General features: G+C 45.0%; 1 protein-coding gene across 1 annotated transcript in view; it reads right to left on the reverse strand.

Moving 5' to 3' along the window:
• LOC107125582 (glycerol-3-phosphate dehydrogenase 1-like protein) overlaps positions 1-9,465 on the reverse strand; it is a 45,095-nt gene extending 35,630 nt beyond the window's left edge. Inside the window, exon 1 of the mRNA XM_015429007.1 lies at positions 9,417-9,465. Within this exon, the coding sequence (XP_015284493.1) occupies positions 9,417-9,457 (41 nt within the window). The 5' untranslated portion in view covers positions 9,458-9,465. The remainder of the gene's footprint in view (positions 1-9,416) is intronic.
• Positions 9,466-22,893: the final 13,428 nt, after the last annotated feature.

The raw sequence follows: 22,893 nt of genomic DNA on the forward strand, positions 1-22,893 counted from the left end.
GCTGCCGGGTTCAGGAGCAGGAGACTTTGTGTCCAGTGTTCCCTCTAAGTTGAGTTAGTGTGAGCTAGCTCACAGTTCCTTAGCCTCCGGCTCACACATTTTCATCTTCGCTCAGGAAGGAGAGCTCCAGACCAAACTCATTTATGCAGTAGCCAAATATCTGGCTCACAACTTTTAATTGAACAAGTATAAAGCCAACAGTCGTGATAGTCTGACCCACAATCAAACAGTCATAAGACTTATAAAGAATGCTGTTTATGTATTGCAATCTAAAGCACTATAACATGATACACAACGTCGTCTCCGGATTACATAACAACGTTTCAAAAAATGAATCTTCTTCAGGAGATATTCTGTAGTGTACAAAAATACAATTTTTAGAATATGTGCTACACCAATAGCAAGAGACAATACAATAATCTTAGTGCTTACTTACATAGTGGTGCCAAAGCTCTCTGTTTCATAAATGTTAGACAACAAGTCTTAAGAATCTGTAACATAGTAATATTACCTTTGTTATGAACACATACAAGATATTTCAAATTACAACTAATCAACCTAATCACTGGCGTCTCTCTCTGGTGATTGCTACTCCAGTAGAAACATAGCAGCATATTTTGAGCCTGTATGTTCATTGAGATCAACGTCCTATCTGAATGTAATGTAAGTTACTACTAGGTTGATTAGTTGTAATTATGAAACAGAGAACTTTGGCACCACTATGTAAATAAGCACTAAGATTATTGTATTGTCTCTTGCTATTGGTGTAGCACATATTCTAAAAATTGTATTTTTGTACACTACAGAATATCTCCTGAAGAAGATTCATTTTTTGAAACGTTGTTATGTAATCCGGAGACGACATTGTGTATCATGTTATAGTGCTTTAGATTGCAATACATAAACAGCATTCTTTATAAGTCTTATGACTGTTTGATTGTGGGTCAGACTATCACGACTGTTGGCTTTATACTTGTTCAACTGATTGGGTCGTGTGTGTCCAGATTTTTTTTTTTGTATCACAGCTTTTAATGCCAGTAGCTCACAAAGTAGAATTTTTGCTCACAAGACTCCACAACTTAGAGGGAGCATTGATTGTGTCCAATGTTCCCTCTAAGCTGAGTTAGTGTGAGCTAGGTCACAGTTTTTCAGCCTCTGGCTCACACCTTTTTGTCTTAGCTCAGGAAGGAGGGCTCCAGAGCTAACCCATTTCTACAGTAGCCAAATCGCTCGCTCACAACTTTAATGCCAGTCGCTCACAAAGTAGAATTTCTGCTCACAAGACTCCACAGCTTAGGGGGAGCATTAATTGTGTCCAGTGCAGTTTGTTGCCACTGTTGTTGGCCGGGGGGAAGGGTTGGGGAAGGAGTGCCTCGCTTACCTGTTCATGCGTGGCTACCTCTTGGGATCCTGGAGGACAAGTTGGTGTTCCTGTGGGAGCTGAAATCTGGGAGGGGTCATCCACAGAGTGTGGACTTTGCTCTGCTGGTGGTGTATTCCCCCCCAAGTGCTCACCCACCGGTGCTAGATGCCATATCTGTGTTTTGCCTGCCACTGAGGTGCATGTGTCCGAGCTCTAAGTCCACACGATGGGGAGCTGTCAGACAGCATTCCGTGCCACGCACCCTACTTCTGGAGTTCTGGGTCGACCTCCTGGAACAATTTGTAGGATGGGGCAGTCCATGATTGGGTGCCAAGGAGGGGTAGGCCAGCATGGGGTGTTTGCTGACTGGGTGTGCACTTGATTAATATCCTGAGCTGCTTAGGTTCTCACAGGCATGGCTGCAGCTGAGGGTGAGGGGAGTGAATTAGGAGTTACCGTGGCTGCCAATGGGCTGCGCTGGCATTTTTGCCAGCAGAATTTTGCACCTGTTTGGGGGAGCATTCCAGTGCTGAAAATGCTTGTGGGAGCTGACTGAGTGGCACCATGCCTCCTGGCACGCCCACATTTCTGCCAGTGCAGGACTTCACACCATCACTCCTGTGTCATGCGGCTGTGGTGCAGCTGCACCAGCGCCACTCGTGCCCCATGTTGGCATAAATGCCCCTTAAAGGTAAAGGTTTCCCTTGCTCGAAAGCCAGTCGAATCTGACTCAAGGGTTGCAGTGCTCAACTACATTTCCAAGCCGAAGAGCCAGCGCTGTCCGAAGATGTTTCCGTGGTCATGAGGCCGGCATGACTAAACACCAAGGTGCACAGAACGCTGTTACCTTCCCACCAAAGTGCTACCTATTTATCTACTTGCAGTTTTTTGCTTTCGAACTGCTAGGTTGGCAGGAGCTGGATCCAGAGACGGGAGCTCACTCCGTCATGCGGCACTTCGGGTCTCAAACTGCCAAACTACCGACCTTCCAGGCTGCAGTTCAGCGTCTTAACCACTTGAGCCCTTACACCAGCATAAATCCAAGTTACACTGGTATAGGGGGTCAGCTCCCTATTCCAATTCCACACACACACACTAGGATTGCTCTGTAAAGCACATATTTCTTGGGGTTTAAACAGGGCTTTTTTTGTAGAAAAAGCCCAGCAGGAACTCATTAGCATATTAGGCCACACCCATGACAGCACAGCTCATTAGCTTATTAGGCCACACCCCCGTGTTACCAGAAGTGTGGTCATCCAGCCACACCCACCTTTTGCTTCTTATTCTGTTTACCTTGTTGTCAAACCAGGGCTTTTTTTGTAGCAGGAACTTATTTGCATGTTAGGCCACACACCCCTAATGTAGCCAATCCTAATGAGTTTCTGCTGTTGGGTGTGGCCTATTATGCTAATGAGTTCCTGCTGGGTGTGGCCAACTTGGGAGCCAGCCGGAACTCCGTTCCTGTGCGTTCCTGCCCCGAAATAGCCCTGGGTTTAAATTATCCCATTCCATCACTATGTCTCCTTCCCTGATAATGCAGATAATAGAGCTACTGTTCTTCAAAGGGTCTCGAGGGGATCTTGTGGCATCGTACTTTTTTAAATCATGCAGAACAGCCTGTAATGCCCTCTCTATAGAAGCAAAGCCCTCTAAAACAAGAGGTGCCTATTATTAGTCACAGGGTTTTACAATAAGAAGCCCTGTGAAAGCGGAGTGAGTGGATGGGATTTTGGCACCCTTACCATAGCAGCAGCAACAACCTGAAGTGATATTAGATCCGTCTTATGAAGTGACACCCAATAGTCAAATGGTGTCACCAAGCAATCTATGCTTATTCTGCTTCTTTTCAGCATCCTCCCCCCTCCTAGTAACTCATGATCTTTTCTCTCTCCACTGGTTTGAGGAACTTAGGCTGTGTGCCTAGACTTGGGAGAAATTGTCACCAGCTGGCAAAACATGAGGAAAAGAACACCGTGTTCTCTGTATTGTGGTGCATCTCTGGGGTGGTGTGAGTTGGAACTCAAGAAGCCTGCCGCCTGCCTGCCTCTCTCTTACACTCATCGGCATGTCTTTGTGGGGAGATTTAAATTGCAGACGGTTAGATTTTCATGTGATCTCACCCAAAAACCAAACAGTCTGCATTTTAATAGGAAACCGGAGAGGTCCATTCTGTATCATGTGATCTGTCTCAACTTTGCTCCATTTCTTAGGGGAGGGGATGTTCCCACTCATAAAATAGGTACAAGCTTTGGATGATCAGTGTGGATAGCAGTCTATGATATCTACTACTGTGTCCTGGCTACTTCCTTTTCATTATTAGAGCTTTAAAAAAAATACAACAATAATTTAGTGGTGAATTTGTACCATTGCATCAAGTTAACTAATTACCATGATAACATATCCCTTTAGAAGACCACGGTGCTCCATTACAATATTATTATAACGTGTTTCTATTTGTGTTTTTTATTGTATTTTTGGCATCCTAAGCACACTTGTACCCTTCTAAACCTATTGGCTTCAATGGAATCAGCAAGGGTGTATCCCTTCAACTCTTTCATTTTTTTTCCCCAATAAGTGTTTTTTATTTTGAACAATATATACAACAGTACATTCATAACATATATTGACGCTATGCAATAATCAACTTTCTCAACCCTTAAGAGCCCTTTTAAAAATATAACAGATCTTTGTAATAAGAGTTGTTTGGAATCACTTCTTCTTCTGCTAGATAGTTCACAATGGTTGTGAGGAGCTGTAGATAGGGCTGAAAGCCAGCACACAAATCAGATCAAACAGACATGTCCTCCAAACAGAGAAAGTCAGTAAGATTAAAACACATGAAAGCTTCGTATTTCCCAGGGGTCATTTCCTGCAGGAGCGCACAGGAGCGGAGCTCCGGCAGTAAAGAGCCCAGGGGGTGGGCACATGCAACAAGCCCCACCCCCTGCTCCCAGCAGCCCTCAGTCAGAGCAAGAAGCAGACAGGTAAACTGCAGAGCCCCCACCCCAGTCCAGTGGCACCTTTAAGACCAAGTTTTATTCAGGTACAAGCTCTCCCTCCTCTGTGAGGGCAGATCTGTGTGTCCCCCCCCCAATAGCTAGCAATCCAAAAGTCCAGTGGAGCCTTCTGACACACTTCCGGTGATGTCAGGGTGTGTGGCATATGCAAATAAATTATGCTAATGCATTATGCTAATGAGCTCTTGCACCTCTTTTTCTACAAAATGACCCCTGGTATTTCCTATCAGTTTAAATGACTGACCCATAACAGCCAACCCAAACATTGGCTTACAGTGTTTTGCAAAACTGCTCAGGTTTTGATTATGGAGAAGCTCCAAGGGTAGAGGAGTTCTATAGTTTGCCAAAAAAAAAAAAGTACACTAGGAGGTGTACTGCTATTGTATAACTAGTGTTGTTGTAGATCCTGTATCTATAGTTAGTCTCAATATAGGATCGTGTTCTTTTCATTAATGTAGGCACCAGAGACACATTATTCTAGAATGCCCAAACTGGATGTTAAGAAAATAGAGATCTGCATTTAAATGTGCTGTTCCCTTGAAGAATGTGAAAGTAGGCTTAACTCTTCAGGTAAACTTGTGCATATACAAAACCGAGTATGAAAAGGTGAGGAAAGAAGAAAGTTGTCAGATTAGTATACAGGTTATGGGCCCATCAATCAGAAAGTAAGGGATGCAAATAAACATGCTGACAGTTCATGCAAAAAAAAGAGGAAAGAACATTGTCTACTTCAAAGACAGAATTAGCTGATCAGACAAGACTGCAAGACTGAGAACAAGAATGAATCCATTGCTCTTCTTGCTGATACTCACCATGTTGTCTCTTACATTACATTTATTGGCTTTTTGCCTTACAGTTATGGCTTTGTATATATTATCATTTGATTAATATAAGAAGACCCCTGCTGGATACAGCCAAACATCCATCTAGTCCAGCATCTTGTATCCCACAATAGCCAGCCAGATGCCTCCATGAAACCTACAAGCAAATCATGAAGACAATAGTCTTCTCCTGATGTTGTTGCCCACTGACTGGCACTCAGGGTAAACTATCACTGAATATTGAGGTTCTGTTTAATCCTCATGGTTAGCAACTGTTGCTAGACATCTTCCTCCGTGAAATTGTCTATTCCGCTTTAAAATAACAATTGATTGGCACAGTAATGAGATAATACGTAGAACAAGAAAAACTGTGACAAAGTGACGCTTAATATATGTCTTTAAAGAATCATAGAAAAGTGAACCAAAATAATATACATAATCATAGAAAAATATATTGACGGTGATCTCCGGAATGTCTTGCCGTTTCGAAGGAAGATCTTCTTCTGAACAAAGATGTGGGACAAAAACTGTCTCTCAATGTAATGTATAGTAGAACCTGCCATGGCAAGGTTAACAGCTGTTATGATTATTGAAAATCTTCCCTGATAATTGTGAGACGTCACCAGAGGATATGAACTATTGAGAGACAGTTTTTGTCCCACATCTTTGTTCAGAAGAAGATCTTCCTTCGAAACGGCAAGACATTCCGGAGATCACCGTCAATATATTTTTCTATGATTATGTATATTATTTTTGTTCACTTTTCTATGATTCTTTAAAGACATATATTAAGCGTCACTTTTTCACAGTTTTTCTTGTTCTCCGTATTATTCCACTTTAAAGCCACCTGAGCTAGTGGCCATCATCACATCCTGTGTTTATCAATTAGCTTGGAGAAAAGACGACTGAGGGGTGACATGATTGAGGTTTACAAGATTATTCATGGAAAAGAACAGGTAGAGAAAGAGGTACTTTTCTCCTTTTCTCACAATACAAGAACTCATGGGCACTCCATGAAATTGCTGAGCGGTCGGGTTAGAACGGATAAAAGGAAGTACTTCTTCACCCAAAGAGTGATTAACACTTGGAATTCACTGCCACAGAAGGTGGTGGCAGCTACAAGCATGGACGGCTTCAAGAGGGAATTAGATAAGCATATGGAACAGAGGTCCATCAGTGGCTATTAGCCACAAGGTATAGATAGGAACTCTCAGTCTGAGGCAAGTGATGCTCTGTCTTCTTGGTGCTTGGGGGGCCCAACAGTGGGAGGGCTTCTAATGTCCTGGCCCCACTGGTGGACCTCCTGATGGCACCTGGTATTTCTGGCCACTGTGTGATACAGAGTGTTGGACTGGATGGGCCTTTGGCCTGATCCAACATTGGCGTCTCTTATGTTCTTATGTTAAGTCAGTATATTATTTGAACAGAAGCAGGCTCATACAGTTGCAACAGGACCAGCAGTGGAGTTGGATACACTTTATAATATTTAAAACACCGAACTCTTCAACAGCACATCATCATCATCATACACATTATATCACATTAATTGTGAACAAACTAGTCACAATTGAGCAATAAGCATATCCTTTAAAATGTATATTGTATACGTCCATAGTATACAGAGGAATGACTATTCTCTAATGCTCTTGCCTAAAAATCATCATGTTATATGTTTTGAGTGAATAAACCTCATTTTAAAAGAATTCCACTCATTCCGAAAGAGCAAAATAAGTCACAGGAGGTCCTCCCCCCGTCTCCTAAAAATTCCAACCCATTTTAACATCCCCCCCCCCGACTTTAACATTTGTAGTCTATAGTGACACCACATAAAGCAGATTCCACACTGAGAAGGGCCATGGGTCAGTGGCAGAACATGTGCTTTGCACGTAGATGGTCTCACCTCCAGTCCCTAGAATCTCCAGCTAAAAGAGTCAGGCAGGAGGTAATGTGAAAAATCTATCCTGCGAGCACCAGTAGAAAAGACTGACCTTGACAGAGTAATGCTATGAGTCAGTATATGGGAGGCGCATCTGTCCGCTATTATTTTATCTCTTTCCTTTTTGGAGAAAACTGTAAGAGTGTACTAGACATCCTTTCTTAAAAGATGTTACTTTGGACAGCTGAGTTGTAAATGCCCTCCCTCTGTGTGTGTGTGTGTGTATTATTATTTATTTATTAATTTTTAAATTTATATCCCGCCCTCCCCAAAGGCTCAGGGCAGCTCACAAGGGGCATAAATGCCGAAGTTAAAACAATAAAACAACACAAAACAGTATAAAATACAATAAATACAATTCACTAAAAATTCCTTCCACGGTGCTCCAAGGATATTTAACTATAGATTCAAGATGGGGTTCCAAGATAACTTATGCTAAGCAACAGTAATGATAATAATATACAGTAACAACAATATACGTCCCTACAGCGTCCCTATTACACACACTATTAATCCAGAACAGAAAGTAATGTATCCTTTCCTGTCTATTAAGCCAGAACAGAAAGCAATGTATCCTTTCCTGTCCCACTGAAACCATTTGGATCTAGCTGTGCAGAAAACATGACATAAAGACGTTTCATTGCATTGCAGTCTGGATGCCAATATCCAGTGCTATTTTGCAAACTGTTGAGACGTACATCTGAGAGCCGAACAACTGTTACCACTTAATCTGCCCTCACTCATCATCTTTTCATCCCGTATCATCGATATTATAAAGGAGTGGGATTCGAACTCGGGCCCTAGTCCAAACTACTACACTGTGACTCTCCCATTTAGACTGGTGAGCTAGACCAGGTCCCGACGCCTCTTACAGAAGACCCTGGTCTACGGGCTAGTTAATATAATGTTTACATAAGTATGCCATTCTCCAGCCTCACAAACAGACACGAGAATTCTCACATCGCCCTTCAGGATTCATGCCAAGGTTGGCTAAAAACCCCGTTACCTACCCTGGTTTGGATGGGGCGGTTTACAGGAGGCGAGGAAGTAATCCATCAAGTGCTTTTGCCCCTGCGACACCCCCCCCCCCGTCGATTCTCCAGTGTGGACTGCCTGATTCAATGTTCCCTCTAAGCTGTGGAGTCTTGTGAGCAAAACTTCTACTTTGTGAGCAACTTGGCATTAAAGCTGTGAGCCAGCGATTTGGCTGCTGCATAAATTAGTTTGCTCTGGAGCCAGCCTGAGCTAAAACACAAATCTGTGAGCTGGAGGCTAAAAAGCTGTGAGCTAGCTCACACTAACTCAGCTTAGAGGGAACACTTAGAGGGCTACGAGCTCCTCTCCCTCGGGGAGGGAAGGAAAAGAGGGGCATTCGCCTTCCCCGCTCAGGTGTGAAGGCAGAAAAAGAGAAGCCCGCCGCTCCACGCAGAAAGCCACGAGAAGGCTACTGAACACACGGCAGAGAATTGGGTCACTCAGAACCAGTGTTTCCCCCTGAGCTGAGTTGGTGTGAGCAAGCTCACAGTTTTTTAGCCTCCGGCTCACGCAGTTTTGTTTTAGCTCAGGAAGGAGGGCTCCAGAGCAGACTAATTGATGCAGCGGCCCAATCGCTCGCTCGCTCACCACTTTCATGCCAGGAGCTCACAAAGTAGACTTTTTGCTCACAAGACTCCACGGCTTAGAGGGAGCATTGCTCAGAACCGGCGCTCCCTCTAAGCTGAGTGGGTGTGCGCTAGCTCACAGTCTTTTAGCCTCCGGCTCGCACATTGTTGTCTTAACTCAGGAAGGGTGGCTCCAGAGGAAACGACTTTATGCAACAGCTAAATGGCTCGCCCGCGACTCTAATGCCAGGAGCTCACAAAGTAGAATTTTTGCTCACGAGACTCCACAGCCTAGAGGAAGCATTGCTCAGGACAATGTTCCCTCTAAGCTGTGGAGTCTTGTGAGCAAAAATTCTTCTTTGTGAGCTCCTGGCATTAAAATTGTGAGCGAGCGGTTTGGCTCCTGCATAAATTAGTTTGCTCTGGAGCCCTCCTTCCTGAGCGAAGACGAAAATGTGTGAGCCAGAGGCTAAAAAACTGTGAGCAAGCTCACACTAACTCAGCTTAGAGGGAACACTGCTCAGGACTCCCCCCCCCTTCTCTGAAAAGGCAGCGTTTTCTGGGCACCTCCAAAGGTCCCGTCCACTCCCCGCAGGTCGAGACTTTCCTGCGCTAGGAGACCCCTTCTTTCGGGCGCAGAATCCGACCACAGGTCCCCTCTCCCCAGCCCGGACTCACCAGTTCCCGGATCCGATGATGCAGACTTTCATAGGCGGCATGGTGGCTCCGGATCCCTCCCTCCGAGGCTGCAAAGGACAGGCGAGTTCTCTTCGCTGCTCCGTTGAGTGCGTTCTGGGCGGGGAGCTGACACACCCCCAACCTGCAAGCGTCGCCTGCCGCCGATCCCGCCGGTAGGAGGATCCCAGTCCCTAAGGAGCAATCAGAGGCGATCGTGTTAAGGGATCCGAGATCGAGAGGCTTGGGGTCTGACTCTGTCCGGCCCGGGAGGGGAACGTCATGTGCGGAGAAGAGGAAGAAGAGGTTCCCCTCGGCTAGGATCAGGGTTGCCAGCCTCCAGGTGGGGCCTGGGGATCTCCCGATTTTACAACTGAGCCCCAGCTGACAGAGATCGGCTCCCCTGGAGAAAATGCCTGCTTTGAAGGGTGGACTGGATGGTTGGACCCTGCTGAGGCCCCTCCCCAAACCCCGCCCTCTCCCGGCTCCACCCCCTGCAGACCCCTGTTTTAACCTTCCTCCCAATATCCCTGGTCTCTTCTGCCACCGGCTGTGAGCCGATTCCACCTTACCGCCAAGGCTTCCTCTGAGCTGTGGAGTCTGGTGAGCAAAAATTCTATTTTGAGAGCTACTGGCATTAAAAATTGTGAGCAGGCGATTTGCCTACTGAGTACATTCATTTGCTCTGGAGCCACCTGAACTAAGAAAAAAAATGGGTGAGCTGGAGGCTAAAAAGCTGAGCTAGCTTGCACTAACTCAGCTTAGAGGGAACACTGCAGTGGCAACCCTAGTTAGGATCCGGGGAGCAGAGGAAACAAGACGTGCCCAGCCATCCAGTGCAAAGTCAAGTGAAACTGTACATCAGCTAGGCTGGCAGGGCTCCCTCAAGGGATGAGATAGTATTCAAATTGATGGAAATAGCAGAAATGGATACGTTCAACACTACAAGGGAGAGATGATGACATATATGTTAAAAGATGGACGGGACTGTATAGATGGATAAACAAAACATGGAAAATGTAGACTCAAAAATATGTAAGAATATGCATCTATGAAACACACTGTATTGTGAAAAATTTATAAATAAAACATAAAAAACCCCACTATGCTCGCAGGGCTCTGTGCTGTCAACTCTCTGAACGGGCAATGTGCGGTTGCTAGGGCACCCGCAGGGACTCTCTCGCCCAGGGGCAGTCACATGAAGCGGTAAGCAGTGTTCCCTCTAAGCTGAGTTAGTGCAAGCTAGCTCAGCTTTTTAGCCTCCAGCTCACCCATTTTTTTTCTTAGTTCAGGTGGCTCCAGAGCAAATGAATGTACTCAGTAGCCAAATCGCCTGCTCACAATTTTTAATGCCAGTAGCTCTCAAAATAGAATTTTTGCTCACCAGACTCCACAGCTCAGAGGAAGCCTTGGCGGTAAGGTGGAATCGGCTCACAGCCGGTGGCAGAAGAGACCAGGGATATTGGGAGGAAGGTTAAAACAGGGGTCTGCACAAAAGACTGAGTGATGGCCGGGAGACTAGAGGGCTGTTAAAAGGTTAGGCAGATTCATGAAGTCCATGAATGACTACCAGCCCTAGTGACTCAAAGCAACCTCCATGCGCAGAGGCAGCAAATGAACGAATATACCAGGGCTAGGGGGCACCCTCACCTTAGCCTCTCCTGCCCTCTTTGTCGCCCTTCCTGACTTGGTCACTGTGCCAAACAGGATCATAAGAACATAAGAGAAGCCAATGTTGGATCAGGCCAATGGCCCATCCAATCCAACACTCTGTCACAGAGTGGCCAAAAATACCAGGTGCCATCAGGAGGTCCAGCAGTGGGGCCAGGACACTAGAAGACCTCCCACTATTGGCCCCCCGCAGGCGCCAAGAATACAGAGCATCACTTGTCCTGGATTCCCTATCTATACCTTGTGTCGAATAGCCACCGATGGACCACTGCTCCATATGCTTATCTAATTCCCTGTTGAAGCCGTCCATGCTTGTAGCCACCACCACCTCCTGTGGCAGTGAATTCCATTTGTTAATCACTCTTTGGGTGAAGAAGTACTTCCTTTTATCTGGTCTAACCTGACCGCTCAGCAATTTCATGGAGTGCCCACGAGTTCTTGTATCGTGAGAAAGGGAGAAAAGTCCTTCTTTCTCTACCTGCTCTATCCCATGCATTAATCATATAAACCTCAATCATGCCACCCCTCAGCCATCGTTTCTCCAAGCATGGACAAGACAGATGACTGGTTTGATCCAGCAGGGCATCTTTAATGTTCTTATGGCTCTAACTTTTTTAAAAAAAGGAGTTTTCCACCTAAAACAAATATAAAAAATTAAACACAAATACAATAGTGGAATACGACGGAGTTGTTCACAAAGGACCGGCATGGTGTAGTCCTGGTTAGAGTGGTGGTGGATTAGGATCTGCGAGAGCCTGATTCGAATTCCTACCCTGCCATAGAAGCTTGCAGGGTGACCTTGGGCCAGGCACGCTGCCACCCTCACCTATCTCACAGGCTTGTCATGAGAAGAAAACGGAGGAGGAGAGAATGTTGTAAGCCACCCTGGGTCCCCACTTGGGGGGGGGAAGAAGTGGGGTACAGAAGAGGAAAACAAGTAAACAAATGGAAGCTGTGTATATAAACCAATTAACAAGAGTATTCAAGTACTGCATGGTTAAGCAGATTCAAGCTAGCAACAGTATCAGCTGCCAAAGCATTCAGCTTTGAAGTAGGTCAGGCTCTGTAGTGCAGACAACCCAGCCCTCTGGTTGATTATTCAGATGATGTAGATGTAGTAGGAGTCTGGAGATAGATAAGAATGGCTGAAAGACTCGTTGCTTATGGTGACATCTACACATTATTCCATTTCTGCCTCTACTAAATTGTTTTTGCTTCATTCAGACTCCTGGTTGACTGAAACCAGCAGTGAGGCCCAAAATCACTGATGAAAAGTATGTGCTTGCAGGAAGGGGAGGATAAACATGTGACTGATGGATGGATAACTCAACTAGGTGTCGCATATGCATCATCAGAGTCCTATTTACATAATCATGTACACGTCGTGTGTTTAGAAACCCTTGAAAACTCACTTGGGCGACTCACAAGATAATTGTTTTGGATCCTATGCAGCACAAGCAGAACTTTTCCCTGCCCCCTGTAGTCGTCTTCTCTGAGCCTTGAAATGGTGCCCTTCTGGGTCACTGAACCCCCAGCACTGGGGGCGAGGCAAAGTGGGCAGTTGGAATGAGAGGGGGAATCAGCAAACATTGTCTTCCCCTTCTTCCACTTGGGAAGTAACTAGCTCAAGGCAGATAATAAATAGTGTGAATGGAGTTGTTGTTGTTGTTCAGTCACACAGTCGAGTCCAACCCTTCGCGACCCCATGGGCCACATCACGCCAGGCCCTCCTGTCTTCCGCCGTCCTCCGGAGAGAGTGGCTATTATCCAAGTCAATGTAACTATGTAACTAATAAGGTAAAAGGTAAAGGTTCCCTTGCTCGAAAGCCAGTCGAATCCGACTCTAGGGTTGCGGTGCTCATCTCCGTTTCAAAGCCGAAGAGCCAGCGCTGTCCGAAGACGTTTCCGTGGTCATGTGGCTGGCATGACTAAACACCAAGGCGCACGGAACGCTGTTACCTTCCCACTGAAGTGGTACCTATTTATCTACTTGCAATTTCTTGCTTTCGAACTGCTAGGTTGGCAGGAGCTGGAACTAGAGACAGGAACTCACCCCGTCTTGCGGCACCCAGGTCTTGAACTGCTGAACTACTGACCTTCCACAGCCTGCAGTTCAGCGTCTTAACCACTTGAGCCACCGCAGCTCCATGTAACTAATAACCAACCAGCTAATTATTTAAGAAGTCATAGCTTTGTTTAATAAAATACCTATTTCCTTTCTGCCAGATCTGGGTGGATACTTTTAGCTTCAAATATATACTTTCCCCCCAGGTGACGTTATTCCGGCCCTAGATAAATTCGATTTGCTTATTATACATATTAACATTGGAGCAATTGGAAGTACAAATGAAGTTGCCTTATACTGACTCACAGGGGTCATTTCGTAGAAAAAGAGGTGCAGGAGCTCATTAGCATAACTCATTAGCATATGCCGCCCCCCCCTCCCCTGACATCACCGGAAGTGTGTCAGAAGGCAACACCCACCGCTCAGGCTCCACTGGACTCTTTTGGATTGCTAGCTATTGGGGGGGGGGGACGTGCAGATCTGTCCTCGCAGAGGAGGGAGAGCTTGTACCTGAATAAAACTTGGTCTTAAAGGTGCCACTGGACTGTTTTGGACCAGGGGGGCTCTGCAACTTACCTGGCTGCTTTTTGCTCTGACTGAGGGCTGCTGGGAGCAGAGGGTGGGGCTTTTTGCATGTGCCCCTGGGCTCTTTACTGCCAGAGCTCCGCTCCTGAGCGCTCCTGCAGGAAATGACCCCTGCTGCCTCGAACCAGTGGTCCATGAAGGTCAGTATTGTCTACTCAGCCTGGAAGCAGGACTCCTGGGCTTCAAGCAGAGATCTTTCACATCACCTACTGCTTTTTTAATGGGAGATGTCAGAGAGTGAACCTGGGACCTTCTGCATGCCAAGCAGATGTTCTATCACTGAGGCACAGCCTGTCACTCAAAATGCACTCTTAAGTTGATTGTATCTAGCTCAGCATTACCAGCGGTCATTTCGTAGAAAAAGAGGTGCAGGAGCTCATTAGCATAACTCATTAGCATAACTTATTTGCATATGCCACACCCCCTGACATCACCGGAAGTGTGTCAGAAGGCAACACCCACTGCTCAGGCTCCACTGGACTGTTTTGGATTGCTAGCTATGGGGGGGGGGACGCACAGATCCTCATGCTCCTCATGGCCCGGGGCTGCTGGGAGCAGGGGGTGGGGATTGTTGCATGTGCCCGCCCCCTGGGCTCCTTACTGCCAGAGCTCCGCTCCTGTGCACTCCTGCAGGAAATGACCCCTGAGCATTACCATCTGCAGTATTTGGTCCAACGTGGGAATGGTGCAACTAGTCTAGAGCGCAAGTTGGTGTGCAGATCAATGCAACATCGAATGGAGTACTCTTTCTGCCTGGGCAGAAATATGGGCCAAATCGAAACAGCAATTTATACTGTTTCAAACATTTTAAAGTCAAACATTTTCATCCAAAGGATGTTTTGCACTTCCATATACTCAGAACTGTGGAATGTGATGCCAAAACTGAAATAGGAAGATTTAATAAATATTCAGTATCTTGATAGCTTAGAGCTTCAAAGGATTTGGTGCTCTAGAATACAAATTTAGATCTCATAAAATTTGAACTTTTTCTTAAAAAAATGAAATTTTGACAAGCGGCCAGCTTTAATGTTTGAAGGAATGCTGATTTTAAGCTCTACATGTAACCTATAGAGAACACAAGAGAGTCATTTGCTTTTCTCTCTGTTTTGTGGTCTCTCTACTGAAACTTCTTCAAGCTATTAAGGAGTTCTGCATTGGAAGGGGTGGGTATAAAGACAAAGACTGCAGAAGGCCTGTAAATCAAGCCCCTGAGTTCAGGGTGCATTGGGAGCAGAAAGAGAGAGCTGCCCTGAAAGAATTCAAAATAGCTTTAGCCAGCTAGTCCTGTTCCATCTATCTTCCAACTCAGGTGAAAATTATAGGATTAGATAAAATGAGGATCTGTTGATCAACAGGGACAGGCACAAACGTAGAGCCTTCATGGGGAAAGGCAGTGTACCATTTGTCCACCAACTTCTCAGGTGCGCCAGTCCTGGATACAGAAGACTGATCAAGCTGGATCTTTGATCCGCTCCAGCAAGGCAACTCTGCTTGCCTCTGGCACACAGAATCCACAAGGCATTAGGAGCATTTTTGTCAGTGAAAAGGGCTGATTTGATGAATCATACAGGGGGGAACTGAATGGCAAGAGCTGGCTGGCCTGTGGGTGGGCTTATAGCTTACCCATGAATTCAGCTGCTCTATTGTTAGTAGTAGTATCATTGGAGTAGAGCGGCTCTGATAAAGAACCTGCAAGTGGTTAAAAATATCAGGACAAGGGAACTAAGCACTGGAGAATGTCTCTGACATTCCTCTGTATACCAACTGACCTCTCTTTTAACATGGGATCCAAACATGCCTAACAGCTAGAATACAGTGTCCTGTGATAGGTTCATCTAGCATGGAAGTCCTCACTGTGGCATGAGGGGGGGGGCAGCAGATGGACTGTTGTCAGACTGAGGAGCCCGCCCCACCCCTGGTGCTACAGAACATTGCTCCTTTGGTACTACTGCTGTCCTTCCAGGCTGCATACCTCTGCTCTGTGAACCAGGCTTATTTAATTAACATTGATTTTTTTTTGAATTTTAATATTCATTATTACCAAAATACTACAGTAATACTTATCACAATCATATAAACAGGGCTTTTTTTGTAGAAAAAGCCCAGCAGGAACTTATTAGCATAATAGGCCACACCCCTGACAGCAGAAACTCGTTAGCATATTAGGCCACACCCCATGCCTTCCCTTGGCTTTCCTGGGCACCCCGCGGCTGCGTGGAGCCCGGGCAAGCCAGCCCTTGGACAGGCCAGGGAAGGCACGGGGAGGCATTTAAATGCCTCCCCAATCCTTCCAGAGCCCTCCCTGGCCCGCCTACCTCGGAGTGGCCGGGGGGGTCACTCTCCAGGCCTTCCCTCAGTAGCCACGCACGCAGAGGATTTGGCTGTAGTGGGTGTGGCCAACTCTGAAGCCAGCTGGCACTCCGTTCCTGTGCGTTCCTGCCCAAAAATAGCCTTGCATATAAATCACAAATAATAACTGACACAATCAATTCAGTGTACAGGAATGAGCACAACCATCCAAGAATAAGAACACACACAACACAGTAGCTAGCTTCTAGGTTTTACCATAAACCTAAATCATCTACGTCGCCCACTTCGCACAAAAGTGAAAGTGCGTCAGTCCTCCATCTTAGCTCGACCGGAAGCCATAAGCACCATATCTTTTGATGCCATTGTGAGAGGGTTGGTGACTTTGTTGATTTCCAGGTCATAGCAAAGGTGTTTCTAGCCGCATAGAGCAACATAGGCCGTGGTCACAAAGGGCAGATAATGCTGGGGGGGGGGGAAGTATGGCTATTTGCACCACCGCAATTTAATCCGCCACTACCTGATCTGATGTTGCGGCAGCAGACCGGGGTTGTTTCCGGCGTGCTTCAATGCAGCAAGAGGAACACGCTGGAGCAATCAGACAGAGGAAGTCCGTCTGTGGCCCATAACGAGTGTTTGATAGTGGACTTTCACAGGTACCTTTTAACTCCGGATCTTCGGCCGGACGAGATGGGTTGGCTATGGGTGCGCGACGCTTGCCAGATGTGCCCGTTTGATTGCGCCCATAAAACCCGCCCGGCATCCATGAGTATCCCGCAGCAACTTCTGCGTGTGACCGGGACCATAGATACTCTTTCCGTGTTAGAATAGGAGCCATCCCTGGAGGTCCAACCATTCAATAAGAGGTGTGCTGGTGTGATATTGAGGCCTATACTAGTGATGAATTTGATTTGTTTTGCTACAGATTCCCCAAAAGGAGTAATTATGGGACAATATATCCAGCAGTGCATATAATTTCCTTTGTTGCCACATTTCTTCCAGCACATTGGGCTACTAAAGAAGAATGGGCTAGTTTTTGGGGTGTGAGATACCAATGTGAAAGTAGTTTAAAGGATTACAATTTTACATCAGCAATTTTGGAGTGAAATGGAGAGGTATTCCAGATAGTGGACCAGGAATAAGAACATAAGAGACGCCAATGTTGGATCAGGCCAAAGGCCCATCCAGTCCAACACTCTGTGTCACACAGTGGCCAGAAATACCAGTGCCATCAGGAGGTCCAGCAGTGGGGCCAGGACACTAGAAGATCTCCCACTATTGGTCCCCCGCAGGCGCCAAGAATACAGAGCATCACTTGTCCTGGATTCCCTATCTATACCTTGTGGCTAATCGCCACTGATGGACCTCTGCTCCATATGCTTATCTAATTCCCTCTTGAAGCCGTCCATGCTTGTAGCCGCCACCACTTCCTGTGGCAGTGAATTCCATGTGTTAATCACTCATTTTATCCGTTCTAACCCGACCACTCAGCAGTTTCATGGAGTGCCCACGAGTTCTTGTATTGTGATACAATACAATCATCAGGGATAATCCATCCACACACTTTGTTCCATAGCGATTTATATGTTAGAGGTTTATTTTCATCTCTAGAAGCAAGAGCTCTGTAGCTGGCCTTGTTTTTTTTGTAATGGGCAGAGCGAAGAATTTTTTCAAACTCAGTTTGAGATTGTTGCAATATAAATGGAAGATTTATGTGAGAGCATAAGTGTGATATTTGAAAGTATTGCATCCAAGCAACAGAACTTTCCAGTTTGGTTTCTAGACCAGTCTTTGTCATTAGTAGGTGTCTAGAACTAATGTCTTGGAGTGTGGTAATATTGGCTGTCACCCATGTATCAAATGAGGGATTTCTGCATCCAGGTAAGAACCAGGATTGATTTAGAAATGTTTGATGTCTTGAGATAGGAGGTACCAAAAGGGATCTATTATGGTCCCAGCAGGCTAGCATAGAAGCTAAGAGAGGATTCTTGGTCAACTGTTTGGGCCACTTAGGTGAATTCTGCCAGATCACTTCTTTGATATCAAAGAGTTAAGTATATTCTGAGTGTAAGTGTATCTAGTCAGAGGAATGATCGTCATTCAGCAATTTAACCACTTTTGAAATCTGGAAGGCTGTGCAGTATTGTTTCTTGTTGGGAAAGCTGAGGCCTCCCCCTGTTGATCTCCTGTATAATATACAACAACTGTGTTTTTTGTATGAGCAAAAGAAATTTAGCAGCATGATTTGCCATTTCGGCAGAAGTTTGTTGGAGAGGCCTAGTGGAACGGTGTGAAAGAGACAGATGGGTTCAGGAAGAATAAAGGATTTGATAAGATGTAGGGGGTCAAACCAAGAGATTCTCAATTTGTGCCAGCTCAAGAAATTATTTTCAGTGTCTTTGTCTATTTTATCATGATTGAATTTTTAAAATTTCTATCTTTTAAATCATTAGGAATATTGATTCCTATGTATGGTAGATAGCCTTTGACTCAGTTGTAAGTAGTAGTAAATTTAATAGTTTGTGTTGTTTGGGTGTCTAAATTGATCGGTGATATAAAGGATTAAGAAATATTGATTTGAAGTCCTGAGACTGAACTAAACTCCTGAATGGTGTAATGAAGTGAGGATAAGGATGATGTGGGTTGTGCGAGAAATTATAACGTATCGTCTGCAAAGAGAAATAATTTGTACTCCTTGTCCTGTATTTGAACCCCCTTTATGAAGTCATTTCTACATATCATGTTGGCTAGTGGCTCCATCGCAAGAGCAAAAAGCAGGGGAGACAGAGGGCAGCCCTGCTGAATACCCTGTTGTAAAGTAAAAGGTTCTGAAGTACAGTGGTTGATTCTGAGATTAGCTGTTGGTTTGGCATAAATAGCATTAATAGCGGATAAAACTTTCCCCCCAAAGCCCTTTTTTTTTTTAAAAAAATAACTTTTAATTAAATTTTTATCATAACATTAAAAAAACACATTCAAATAAATATTAGTGCTCCTTATAAGAGAAGCTTCCAACAGCATTGCATCACAGTGTCAAACGAATCCTTTTAGCCTAACTCTTAAAAACTCCATTTTTTGCAACACCATTTTAAGACAGGGGGTTTCCACGGAATCAAAGGCGTTCTCCACATCTAGGGATTGGAGCGTAGCACTTTGATGGTGAGATTTACAGTAGTTCAGAATTGTGAGAACTGTGTGTATTATCAGAGATATCCTGATGTGGCATAAAGTTGACGGTCTTGTGCAATATAATGGGTTACAAAAGAATTGAGTCTCTTGGATGGGATTGAAGTAAGAATTTTGAAGTCTGTGTTCAGTAAGGAGATTGGCCTACAAGAGGTTGCTAAGGCAGGGTCTTTCCCTGGTTTTGGAAGTGCAATAATTAAGGCCTGGCTCCATGAAGGAGGAAGTTTCCCTGTTTCTGTGATGTGATTGCATGTTGTCATTAAAGGAGTAGCAAGTATAGAGGCATATTCTTTGTAAAATTCAGGTGTAAACCCATTTGGTTCGGGAGCTTTATTAGGTTTGAGTTATAGTGTCTTAAGATATCCTGGGAGGAAATTGGATTTTCTAGTATCTGGCTACGTTCATTGGACAGAAGTTTCTCAATTGGATATGTTGCAAAGAACTGCTCAAGAGTGGTCTGAGAAATGGATTTAGAGTTGTATAGATTTCTACAGAAGTTTTAAAATATACTGGTAATTTTGTCTGATTTATAATGTGATGTACCAGTGTTGTCTTTCAGGGTAGTAATGAACGAGGCTTATGATCAGTGTTCCCTCTAAGCGGAGTTAGTGTGAGCTAGCTCACAGTTTTTTAGCCTCCGGCTCACATATTTTTGTCTTAGCTCAGGAAGGAGGGCTCCAGAGCAAACTAATTTATGCAGCAGCCAAATTGCTCGCTCACAACTTTAATGCCAGTAGCCCACAAAGTAGAATTTTTGCTCACACGACTCCACAGCTTAGAGGAAACATTGCTTATGATACTTCTTCCATTGTTGCCTTGCAAGTAGATGTTTGTGCAGCAGTGATTTAAGCTACTCCATGAGATGGGAGATCAGAACTGCAATGAAACACCGAGGAATGAAAGGAGAGTGGGAGGCATGTGGCAGATGTAGAGATAAAAGTGTTGCCATAGGAACCAGTGTGCAAAAATCCCTGAGTGGGAGTAATGGAAACACAGCTTTTTAGGAAGTGAGGACTCGTGACTAAGGAAGCTGAATTTGCTTGGCACCTCCTGCTTTTGATATAACTATTTATAAAAACGTGCTAAGTTACAAACAGACAAAGAGTTGAACAAGAAGGAGGCCAAGTCCCAAAGCAGTAGAAAAAAATTATGGACCTGATGAAAATAAATATTTTTTGTAATCTGCTTCTGTCTTGTTGCTAAATAGCTTGTGCAGACAGATTTTCGAAATAATTTAAAACATGTTAGTTAACTCTAGTCAAAGAGTAAGATGGATCTCAACTGGGCAGACCAACACTGCAAATGCTTTAAAAATATACTTAAAAGCAAAATCATGGGTGGGTTTAAACCGGGGGTGGCCAAACTGTGGCTCGGGAGCCGCATGCGGCTCTTTCACACATATTGTGCGGCTCCCAGCAGAGCGGCTGGGGAAGCGAAGGGGAGGCATGCCTCCCTGATTGGTTTTCCCTTCTCCAGCCAGTGTTCCCCTCCCTGGGTAGAATTGAGGTGTGTGTGTGGGGGGGGGAGCAGAGAAAGAAAGCATTCTCAACCCCCCCTCCAGTCAGCTTGGAGAAGACATTTGTCTCTTTAAATCCCTTCTCTAAACCAAGCCAGCTGGGAGGGGGGGGGCTTGGAGGATGCATTTAAAGTAAACAGCTGCTTTCTTCCCCCCTCCCCCCCCCATTTTTCGCTTTCTTTCTACCTTCCTTTCTCTTTCTCCCTCCCTCCCTCTCCTTCTCTTGCTTTCTTCCCCCTCCCTCCATTGACTTTCTTTGTTTCTCTCTCTCTTTCTTTCCACCTTTTTCATTCTTTATTTCTACCTCTCTCTCTTAGACAAATAAATATTATTAGCAAACAAATAAACACCATTGGACAAATATCATTCTCAATATCTGTCTTTACCCCTTTTGTTTTTATTTTTGGTAGTCTCATTTAATTTTAATAGAAAGCAAATCTGCATATTTTCCAATAAAAACATGTATGTAATATTTATTCATGTCTTGCGGCTCTCAAACATCTGATGTTTATTCTATGTGGCTCTTACGTCAAGCAAGTTTGGCCACCCCTGTTTTAAACTATAGGTATAGGGACAGATGTGCTGCCTTCTCATGAACACATGAAGCTGCCTTAGAGTGAGTCAGATAATTAGTCTTTGAAAATCAGTACTGTCTACTTTGACTGGCAGTGGCTGTCTGGGTTCCCAGCTAGAGGTCTTTCACATCTCCTGCTGCCTGATCCTTATAACTGGAAATGCTGGGAAATGAATCTAGGATCTTTTGTGTGCAAATCAGATGCTCTACCACTGAGCCACATAGGGTTGCCAAATGTTTTTTGGCCGGGAGCAGGGGGCTCCCGGCTGGCGTCTTAGGCGTGTGCGCGTAACTCTTTGTTTTCCCCTCAAATGGCGTGGCCCCGCCCCCAGCATGTGACGTCAATTCCGGGTGACGCGCACACGGGGGTGGGGTTTCCCCCGGGCCCCGATTCCGCGGGAGCGGAAATCGGGGCTCGAAAGCGGGTGGAATTCCGCCCCCCGGGGGCATTTGGCAGCCCTAGAGTCACAATCTCTCCCCGCAAACATAATATATAACAAAAGAATAAAACAACACTCCCATAACTTCTAAAACTTATAATATACCATGGGTACCGTATTATGGGCATAAAACCATCAGAACGCTAAAGGTGGCTTATGGATCAAAGATGCAATTTCATCACTGATATTTTTATTTTGGTCATGTCCTGAGTGAATAGCTATCATCCTTCCCCTGATAATGTGTTGTTTCCTGTGATCCCTTCTTCTTTTTTGATAGCATGCCTCTTGTAAGGGTTTGGCTGTTCTCTTCCTCTGTCCCTTTGAGATAACAGTCATACATACCTGAGTTGCAGCAATAGATGACCACACCTCTAAAATGGTTGTCAGGGAAACAGAGTTCAAGCTTCCCTGAACCACAAGAAAACACTGAGCACTTTTTTTGTGTGTGTTTGTTGGATATCTGAGGTACATTTGCTGTTAACTTACATGGGTGCATTAAATTTGTTTCCTACTCTTTCAATACAGCATCAAGTTTACCCATGCTTCATGATTTGCTTCCCTCTAGGACGGATTACCATGCCTGGCTCCACTTTTGATCTCACCCTGACCTCTGCCTTACTGTCAAGACTCCTTTTGTGGTTCAGAGCTGCAGACTCCTGAAACCGTAGTGTTTTAGACTTGAATTAATGCATAAGGATTTATAGTTCAAACGTCACTTATGTATTTGGGAAATGATCTGATACTGACTTAATATTTTTTTTTTACTGTTGATTAATGTTGAAACCCTGTTGGTGACTAACTGGCTGGTATATAATTCTGGATTCTCAGGAATTTTGTATGTTGTTCCACAGTTTTTGTATGTTATGGTATGTTATACTTAATTTCAATCTGGGGTCATTTCCTGCAGAAGCGCACAGGAGCAGAGCTCCGGCAGTAAAGAACCCAGGGGGCAGGCACATGCAACAAGCCCCACCCCCTGCTCCCAGCAGCCCTCAGTCAGAGCAAGAAGCAGCCAGGTAAATTGCAGAGCTCCCCCCGGGGAGATCTGTCCTCGCAGAGGAGGGAGAGCTTGTACCTGAATAAAACTTGGTCTTAAAGGTGCCACTGGATTGTTTTGGACTGGGTGACCGGGGGGG

This window comes from Gekko japonicus, unplaced genomic scaffold (genome assembly GCF_001447785.1).
Source record: "Gekko japonicus isolate JY-2015 unplaced genomic scaffold, Gekko_japonicus_V1.1 scaffold1369, whole genome shotgun sequence".
Classification (NCBI taxonomy): Eukaryota; Metazoa; Chordata; class Lepidosauria; order Squamata; family Gekkonidae; genus Gekko; species Gekko japonicus.